The sequence below is a fragment of the Epinephelus lanceolatus genome, chromosome 19, assembly GCF_041903045.1.
Source record: "Epinephelus lanceolatus isolate andai-2023 chromosome 19, ASM4190304v1, whole genome shotgun sequence".
Classification (NCBI taxonomy): Eukaryota; Metazoa; Chordata; class Actinopteri; order Perciformes; family Serranidae; genus Epinephelus; species Epinephelus lanceolatus.
The window spans coordinates 41,850,742-41,860,374 of NC_135752.1; the positions used below are offsets into that span (position 1 = coordinate 41,850,742).

General features: G+C 44.6%; 1 protein-coding gene across 2 annotated transcripts; it reads left to right on the top strand.

Moving 5' to 3' along the window:
• Positions 1–229: 229 nt before the first annotated feature.
• LOC117269264 (UDP-glucuronosyltransferase 2A1-like) lies at positions 230–3,657 on the top strand. 2 transcript variants are annotated; one of them, XM_033646178.2, is made up of 7 exons: positions 230–639; positions 990–1,476; positions 1,767–1,915; positions 2,032–2,163; positions 2,593–2,680; positions 2,881–3,100; positions 3,273–3,657. In XM_033646178.2, exons 1-7 carry the CDS (start codon positions 367–369, stop codon positions 3,544–3,546), a joined length of 1,623 nt encoding a protein of 540 aa, XP_033502069.2. In that variant the 5' UTR covers positions 230–366; the 3' UTR covers positions 3,547–3,657. The 2 variants fall into 2 exon arrangements, with proteins under 2 accessions (XP_033502069.2, XP_033502068.2); XM_033646177.2 differs by having other exon boundaries at positions 238–639; positions 3,267–3,657.
• The last annotated feature ends 5,976 nt before the right edge of the window (positions 3,658–9,633 follow it).

The window sequence follows — 9,633 nt, forward strand, 5'->3', positions numbered from 1 at the left end:
TGAGGAGGTGTGTCCAAACTTTTGGCCTGTACTGTATATATTTATTTAAATCTATGTACCTGCTTAACTTCCTGTTAAATTTACCTGCTGTCACAAACACGGTTAAAGAAGAACACCTGAATGAAAACAGGAAGTAAAGTGTTTCCTGGGGACTGTAAAAAGTGATGTACACATTGACCTCACTCAGAGCGGCCGTCAGTTTGAAAACAAAATGAAAAGGTGAAAACATGAGGCGGTGGCTGGAGACATGATGTCATGAGGTGATCTGACAGCGCTCGGCTCTTTTCTGTGAGCGACCTCTGATCAGTCTGGACTTTGGAGCTTCAGCTTGTTTGCAGATTTCACACAGAACACAGACGAGTAGTCATGATGAAGGGCTCTCCTCCTCCTGCTCCTCCTGTTCCTCCGCTTCTTCTTACTCTCGTTCTCCTCTTCCTCCTCCATCCCAACGCTCCAGCTGATGGCGGCCATGTTCTGGTGTTCCCAGGCGAGTACAGCCACTGGTTGAACATGCGGAGCATCATGGAAGAGCTAGTGAGGAGGAACCACTCTGTCACCATTTTAGTTTCAGACGCCTCGCCATCAGTCGACTACAACAACCGCCGCGATGCAGCCAAGTTCAACTTCCTGGTTTACAAGGTAACATCCAGTTCAGACGTCACATGATGTGATTTTTACCGACAGCCACATTCAGTTTCTCTTCTTGACTTCCTACTGAGACAAAAAATAAGTTGTCTCGAGATGTGATGTCACCGAGCTGTGCGGTCAGTTGTTGGCAGGTAACCCCTGAACGCTTTACTGGGGCCCGTGTGACACATGAAGAAGAACCAGAGAGACATCAGTTCTGATGTCAGACATCAGAAACACAGAAACAACTGAACATCTGTGACAGGAAGTTCTCATGTCCGACATGTTTCAATGTTTTCTGTTTCAAATGTTTTGATTACGACTCAGCAGATGGTTGGATGCTTGTTTGTTTTTTTCTCCAGGTCCCATTCAGCAGAGCCGAGTTTCACAGCCTCACAAAGGACTTCATCCACTTCTCTATGTACGAGTCTCATGTCTCGTCTTCGCTGCAGAACTTTCTGAAGGTTGTTGATTTCATGCGCCGGTCGCTCGTCTTCGGGAAGCAGCAGTGTGACTCCATGTTGAAGAGCGAGCAGCTGATGGCGACTCTGAGGACTGCCGCATTTGACGCCGTCCTGCTGGACCCGATGGTGATGTGTGGCGACCTGGTGGCTGATGTGCTCAGCCTGCCGCTCATCATCTCGCTGCGCTTCTCATTCGGCAGCGTCCTGGAGCGGCATTGCGGCCACGCGCCAGCGCCGCCCTCCTACGTCCCGGTGGCTCCGCTACCATACAGCGACCGCATGACATTTGGGGAGAGGCTGATCAACACCATGACATACATGATGGTGTCAGCAGTGTCTGAGCTGTTCATGGGACTGATTGATAACTACTACAGCGAAGTCAAAGGTTAGAGTTCCATTCTTCAATACTCAATCAGTTGTATTGATCTCCTCAGTTACTCGTCTCAGTTACTCGTCTGGTATGGAGGCCCAGAAGGAACAAACTGTTCCACTTCCTGTAAGACCGAGTGTCCACTTCCTGTAACACTGAGTGTCCACTTCCTGTGATCTTAAAGTCAAAATGTGAAAACGAACAAACAAAAACATCAAAATAAAAAATGATAATTAAAAATCCTGAGAAAATAAAACCTGTCCTTTCAGAATAAAAGCCTGATGTGCTGTTTCCTGTGTGGACAGGAAGTCCCAGCAGCATCTGCAGGACTCTGGGGAATGCCGACATTTGGCTCATCAGGACCTTCTGGGACCTGGAGACGCCGCGACCGACCCCGCCCAACTTCAAACATGTGGGCGGTCTGCACTGTAAACCAGCCAATCAGCTGCCAGAGGCATGAACTGACAGGAAGATTTATTTTGAAATTCTACAAATCTTCAGACATGTATGGTGACGATAGCAATGATGAAGATAGTGAGGATGATGTAACGATGATGTCACATCTTCCAGGACCTGGAGGCGTTTGTGCAGAGTTCGGGTGATGCCGGTGTGGTGGTGGTTTCCTTCGGCTCCATGGTAACCAACCTGACGACAGAGCGTGCTGATGTCATCGCTGCTGCCTTGGGACGAATTCCACAGAAGGTCAGAAGCTCCACCCACATACAGAGAGAGAAATATGGGTTCAGGGTTGTCAGGAAAACTGAGCATCTGATGGGCTGATCAATCGGTGGGGGAAAGTAACTGAGTACTTCAGATACTTTACTGCATCACTTTATACTCGAACTGAACCAAGACCTGTGATGTCAGGACTGGTTCTTACTGGTGGCATCTTGGCAGCATCATGGTGGCATCATGGTGGCATCGTAGCGGCATCATGACAGCATCATGATGGTATCATGGTGGCATCATGATGGCATGATGGCAGCATCTTGGCAGCATCATGGCAGCCACCTGACACCTTCCACCTTCCACCTGACACTTGACACCTTCCACCTGACACTTTCCACTTGACACCTTCCACCTGACACTTTCCACTTGACACCTTCCACCTGACACTTGTTTTATTTTCAGGTCATTTGGAGGTTCAGAGGAGAAACTCCGAAGACACTGTCAGCAAACACTGAGCTGTTTGATTGGATCCCTCAGAACGACCTGCTGGGTGCAAACACACACACACACACACACACACACATACACACACAGCAGCCTGTTCTCATTCCAACTTCCTAAAATTCGCCGCTTTGTCAGATTTCTGCCTCAAACTCCAACGCCAGACGTCACCTGTCGTGGCAGTATGATACACAGACGGGCGCTGTCAGGTTGGAATGATCTGAACACGTTTACACGGTTCCCTCTCAGGTCACCCGAAGACGAGAGCGTTCGTGACACACGGCGGCACCAATGGTCTGTATGAAGCTGTGTATCACGCCGTGCCGCTGGTTGGAGTCCCACTGTTCGCAGATCAGCCCAATAATCTCGCCCATTTCAGCCGCCGCGGCGCTGCCATCGTCCTGGACTTCAACCACCTGACATCTGACAAGCTGACAGAGGCGCTGCATGCTGTCATCAACGAGCCGAGGTGAGGATGACATCACAGGAAGTTTGAGTTCATGATTATTTCCTGACATTTCTTTTCAAAATAAGAGCCCTGACTTCCTGCTGAATCAGCTCCTTCAAGATAAAAGCATATTAACATTTATTAATAAAACACCAGTGTGACCATTTTTTACCCCCATGATGCTCAGCTACAGGTCCAGCATGCAGCATCTGTCAGTGCTGCACCACGACCGCGCGGTGGCGCCGCTGAGCACTGCTGTCTTCTGGGTGGAGTTTGTGATGCGACACGGCGGAGCGCGACACCTGCGGCTGGCGTCACATGACCTGAACTGGTTCCAGTATCACAGCGTGGACACCTTTGCCGCCCTGCTGGTCACTATGACGACTGCTGCCGTCATCTGCTGGGAGGGCGTCTGGTGCTTCCTGCACCACTGCAGCAGACATCGAATCAGAGAAAAGAACGACTGACAACACATTTTCACGTTTCAATAATAAAATGAATCAATAATCGAAGAAGATTGAACTGAATTTTAATTTTGTTCATTTAAATAAAGTTTAAAGATTGTATTTAAAATAAAAGTTCAAACATGACGTTTGTTTCGTTCATCAGCACAGAACATGCTCAGAAGGAATCTGATTACCTTCAGGTGTGATCTGATTACCCTCAGTTGTAATCTGATTACCTTCGGCTGCAATCTGATTACCTTCAGATGTGATCTGATTACCCTTTTACAGTAATCTGATTACCTTCAGGAGTATTCAGATTAGCAGAATCAGTAATCTGATTACCATTTGAAGTAATCTGCTGCTCTGCCAGTCTATCTTGCTATTTGTTGTTGTCTGTTTGTATGTTTGTTGTTTGTTGCATTGCTTGTTTTGTTTTTGCCGATGTTGCATTGTCCGTTCTGCTGCATGTGTGCTCTATTTTTGTTGCTGCTATGCTGCGTGATGCTGCTCTCTGTTAGCCACTTTATGCTGTTTGTCCCTTATGTGGTGCACGTTGTATGTGTTGCTGTTTCTTTTATCTTTTGATACCCCTCTAATCCCTGTCCCCTTCTCCTCAAGAGGCTCTTGCCTTTTGCCAGGCCGCCATTGTAAATAAGAATTTGTTCTTAATGACTTGCCTGGTTAAATAAAGGTTAAATAAATTTTTTTTTTAAAAAATCTGATTATCCCAAATCTTCAGTTAAGAGGCCTGTTCTCTTTAACCAGCCCGGTGATGTTGACACGCTGACGGATAAAGGCCTGTCTCAAATATAAGCCTGTCTCAATTAAAGGCCTGTCTCAAATACATTTGTTATAGATCATTATTCACGTCGGCGGCAATGACACCCCGTTACGCCAATTGGAGGTCACTAAAATTAATATTGCCTCAGTGTGTGAATACGCTAAAACTATGTCGGACTCCATAGTTTTCTCTGGACCCCGCCCAAATCTGACCACTGATGACATGTTTAGCTGCATGTCATCATTTAATCGCTGGCTGTCCAGGTGGTGTCCAGCAAACAATGTGGGTTTCATTAATAATTTGCAAACTTTTGGCATTCATCCCACTTTGGATGGAGCTGCTCTCATATCTAGAAACCTGGCAAAGATTATTAGTAATTCAAAAACCTGACAATCCAGAGTTGAGATCAGGCGCCTCATTTATAAAGGCTGCATACACACAAAAGAAGGCGTACGCCACTCTTAAGCAAAGTTTGGGATTTATAAAAAACAAACTTGAAGGGAGAATGTGCGGTCCACCACGCAAACTCTGACCCTGCCGTACGCACATAAACTGGAGAAATGAGAAACTGCAACTCCGATGGCAGAAGGACGAAACGTCCTTCTGATACTATTGTGTGTAAAATAAATCAAAAATATGACCTCTCACAGATGATATGAAGAGGTAATTTGGAAAAAATAAATAAAGCCGTTTTTACAGTACATAAACTCCTGTGTGATTAATACTCACGTAATACATGATTCAGGATGATAAATAGTTTAGTTTATTTACTTTATTAATCCCCCTGAGAGTAAATTCAATGTTTTCACTCTTGCTAAATAAAGACAAAGATAATTTGTCGTTATCTCATACACACCTGTATCTCGTCAGACAATTAAGATATTAAGATATAAAAAGGCACACACTCACAATGCGTAAAGACACACAATGGCTTATTTGGCACTGCTCGAGGATGCAGCAGATGGGAGACTTTGGGGGGAGCGGCTCTTCAGGGACCAGCAAGATGCATTGGCCCATGATGACGAGTGGCTCATGAGCCGGTTTCAACTGGCACGCGCTGTGATCCTGGACCTCTGTGATGCGTTGGGCCCGGCACTACAGAGGAGCACCCACAGGAACCACGCCGTGCCAGTCCCTCTGCAGGTGGTAACAACACTCGGTTTCCTGGCAACTGGCACCTTCCAGAGGGAACTTGCTGACAGGTCGGGGATATCCCAGCCTACTGTACCTTCGGCCGCATTATGCCAGACGTGTTAGGAGGTATCATTGGTTTGTCACAATGGTACATGGCTGGCTTGTAGGTAAGGATTGTTCATGTTGAAATATTGCAATTACACTCTACTGCAGTACCTAATTCACCATTCTCTCACCTTGCAGGTGACAGTGGACGATGGCTGCTTACCCCGTTTCAAAACCCACAGAGCGCAGAGGAACGCCGTTACAACGTGCATCACAGCCAGACGCGTGTTGCAAAGGAAGGTGGCGGTGCCTCGATGCCACAGGAGGGCGTTTGTCTTACACACCTGCAAAGGTGTGTAAGGATTGTGTATTATTTCCATTTCCTAGAGAGACTGTTTAGATCTTTTCAATTAAAAAAAGACATCATCAAAATGTTAGGCTGTTAAACCGTTGCATAAAACTATTTTTGTCCTGCAGGTGTGTAAGACTGTGAGGGCTTGTGCTGTGCTACACAACATGGCACAGAGGGAGAATGTGCCACCACCACCACCTGAGGCCAATGTCATCCCTGACCCCGACACCCACCCCCCCCCCCCCGTGTGTGAGCAAAATGCTGCTGCTGTGCGCCAGCGTCTGGAGGTGATGCAACGCATATAACAAACACACAAGAGATAGAGAAATTATTTTTTATTTACCAACTGTTTAAGTGTGTCATTTACGGCTGTTAAGACAGTTTTGATGTCCCGCAACTCGTTGGCCTCCTCGTTAACTGCAGTGATTGTGTCCCTCTGCACTTGCAGGACTGCATCTGTCAGGACACGGCCGCTGCGGGAGGACGCACAAGGTGCTGTGGCATCTCCGGCCTCTCCAGCCACAGGTGGAGCACCACTGCTGGAACACTCGGGGGTGGCAAAGCCAAATTATTCAACTTTAAATAAATTCAACTTTTGTGAATGACATCTCAGTTGTGTTTGTACTGTACATGTTCATTTTATTGCAATTTCAAACAAGACATACACTTACCTGCATCATCCGGTGCTTCTGGCACATTTGGTGCTTCTGGCGCATCTATGTCCCCCTCCGCCTCTGTCACCACGCCACTTAAGAGGGACTCGCCGATTATCCCTGCTAGCTTCTCATCTGTGGGGGTGAGCTCCGGTGTCCCCTTTCCCCCACCAGTCGCACATACACTTCTTTTGTGTAGGGCCAGGGGCTTTTTTGCCTCCACTTTTATGTCTGACCATTTCTTCTTAATTTTGGCCGCAGTATGTCCCTCTGAGGCAACGTTGTTGACAGCATCTGCCACATGCTGCCACTCTTCCGCCTTTTTGGCATTAGTAATGCCCACACTGTGCCCAAGAAACAACACAGTTTTTATTTTTTCCACCTCATCTACAAGAATTTCCACTTCACATTGCGTGAAACTTCGTTTCTTTGCTGTTTTTGCTCTTGGGCCATCTTCAGTCTCGGTATGAATGAATATGTATCAAGGGTGTTCCCCCGACCTTTTATAGCCACATATAGGCGGGGCAAGGCACTCCCTCAGGTGCGCCAACTTTAGAGTTGATTGTGATTTATAACTGGAAACAGGCGTAGGACGTGCGTGCACACTGTGTTATATATCAGGTAGTTTTTGTGCGCACACATTTCCTGTGTTTCCTCCGTACGCCATTTGTAGTGATCTTTCCTACGCACAGTTTTAAAAATGAGGCCCCTGGACTCAGAGTCAAAGTCTTACATGCTTCTCTGAGCTTTTAGTGCAGTTACCCACCCATAGTTTTACACAAACGGTGTCTGTCCCCCGACCACCTAAATTATTTAAATCTAAAATTAAACAAAGAGGAGTTGTGCATAACAACCTCATAAAAATTAAAACCTCTTCTGTGACAGAAAGACAAAACAGGAGAATTAAATGCGGACTGTTAAATATCAGGTCTCTATCGTCTAAAGCAGTGTTAGTAAACGAATTAATATCAGATAATCATATTGATTTACTCAGTCTCACTGAAACCTGGCTGTGTCAAGATGAATATGTTAGTCTAAATGAATCCACTCCTCCCAGTCATAATAATACCCACATTCCTCGAGGCAGCGGCCGAGGAGGGGGAGTTGCAGCCATTTTTAATTCTAGTCTGTTAATCAGTCCTAAACCTAAACTAGACTATAAATAATTTGAAAGCTCGTAATCGGATCATTATTTGATTACTTTTGATTTCTTTTTACCTGATTACACGCCACTCAGCAACAGTTACTATACTAGATGCTTATCAGATAGTGCTGTCGCAAAATTTAAGGAAAAGATTACTCCGTCGTTAAATTCAATACCAAGTCCCTCAGTAACAGAGGTTTCCTGTACCGACTTTGATCATTTTGTCGATAGCGCCGTAGGCTCGCTGCGAACAACACTCGACTCTGTAGCTCCTCTTAAAAAGAAGTCAACAAAGTAAAGAAAGTTCGCTCCTTGGTATAACTCTCAAACCCGTAAGTTAAAACAAATATCGCGAAAATTTGAAAGGAATTGGCGATTGACCAAACTGGAAGAATCTTGTTTAATCTGGACAGACAGTCTCAAAACTTATAAGAGGGGCCTCCGCAATGCCAGAGCAAACTATTACTCAGCATTAATAGAAGAAAACAAGAACAACCCCAGGTTTCTTTTCAGCACTGTAGCCAGGCTGACTGAGAGTCAAAGCTCTATTGAGCCTTGTATTCCTTTAGCCCTTAGCAGTAATGATTTTATGAGCTTTTTTAATGACAAAATTCTAACTATTAGAGGCAAAATTCATGACCTCCTGCCCTCAGATAGTACCTATCTAACCTCAAACACAGCTGTAAGACCTAATATATATTTAGATTGCTTCTCCCCAATTTCTCTTCAAGAATTGACCGCAGTGATTTCTTCATCTAAATCATCAACGTGTCTCTTAGACCCCATCCCAACTAGGCTACTTAAGGAGGTCTTACCTTTAGTTAACACTCATATATTAGATATGATCAATATATCCTTATTAACAGGCTATGTACCACAGTCTTTTAAGGTAGCTGTAATTAAACCTCTACTAAAAAAGCCCACCCTGGATCCAGAGGTGTTAGCCAACTATAGACCAATATCTAATCTTCCCTTTATGTCAAAGATCCTTGAGAAAGTAGTCACAGACCAGCTGTGTGATTTTCTCCATGATAATAATTTATTTGAGGAATTTCAGTCAGGATTTAGAGTGCATCATAGCACTGAGACAGCACTAGTTAAAATTACAAATGACCTTCTGATTGCTTCAGACAAAGGACTTGTCTCTGTACTTGTTTTATTAGATCTTAGTGCGGCGTTTGACACAATTGACCATCAAATTCTGCTGCAGAGACTGGATCACTTAATTGGCCTAAAAGGTTCTGCACTGAGCTGGTTTAAATCTTATTTATCTGATCGTTTTCAGTTTGTTCACGTTCATAATGAATCATCCTTACGTACCAAAGTTTGTTTTGGAGTTCCGCAAGGTTCTGTGCTCGGACCAATCCTATTTACTCTATATATGCTTCCTTTAGGTGACATCATTAGAAATCACTCTATAAACTTCCATTGTTATGCGGATGATACTCAGTTGTATTTATCTATGAAGCCAGAAGAAAGTAATCAATTAACTAAACTTCATAACTGCCTTAAAGACATAAAAACCTGGATGAGCACCAATTTCCTGATGTTAAATTCAGACAAAACTGAAGTTATTGTTCTTGGCCCCAAACAACTCAGAGACTCTTTATCTGATGACATAGTTTCTCTAGATGGCATTGCTCTGGCTTCTAGCACTACCGTAAGAAACCTCGGAGTAATATTTGATCAAGATTTGTCTTTTAATTCTCATTTAAAACAAACCTCATGGACTGCATTTTTTCATCTGCGTAATATTGTGAAAATTAGGCCTATCCTGACCCGAAAAGATGCAGAAAAATTGGTCCACGCTTTTGTTACCTCAAGACTGGATTACTGTAACTCTCTATTATCAGGTAGCTCTAGTAAGTCCTTAAAAACTCTCCAGCTAATTCAGAATGCAGCAGCACGTGTACTAACAGGAACTAAGAAACGAGATCATATTTCTTCTGTTTTAGCTTCGCTGCACTGGCTCCCTGTAAAATCCAGAATTGAATTTAAA

Bases quoted from the DNA above. Each gene is read 5' to 3' on its own strand.
- LOC117269264 (XM_033646177.2), top strand. From the start codon at position 367: ATGATGAAGGGCTCTCCTCCTCCTGCTCCTCCTGTTCCTCCGCTTCTT. The intron at 2,164-2,592 runs GTCAGAAGCTCC...TTTTATTTTCAG, and splicing joins TGGGACGAATTCCACAGAAG to GTCATTTGGAGGTTCAGAGG. The intron at 2,681-2,880 runs GTGCAAACACAC...GTTCCCTCTCAG, and splicing joins CCCTCAGAACGACCTGCTGG to GTCACCCGAAGACGAGAGCG.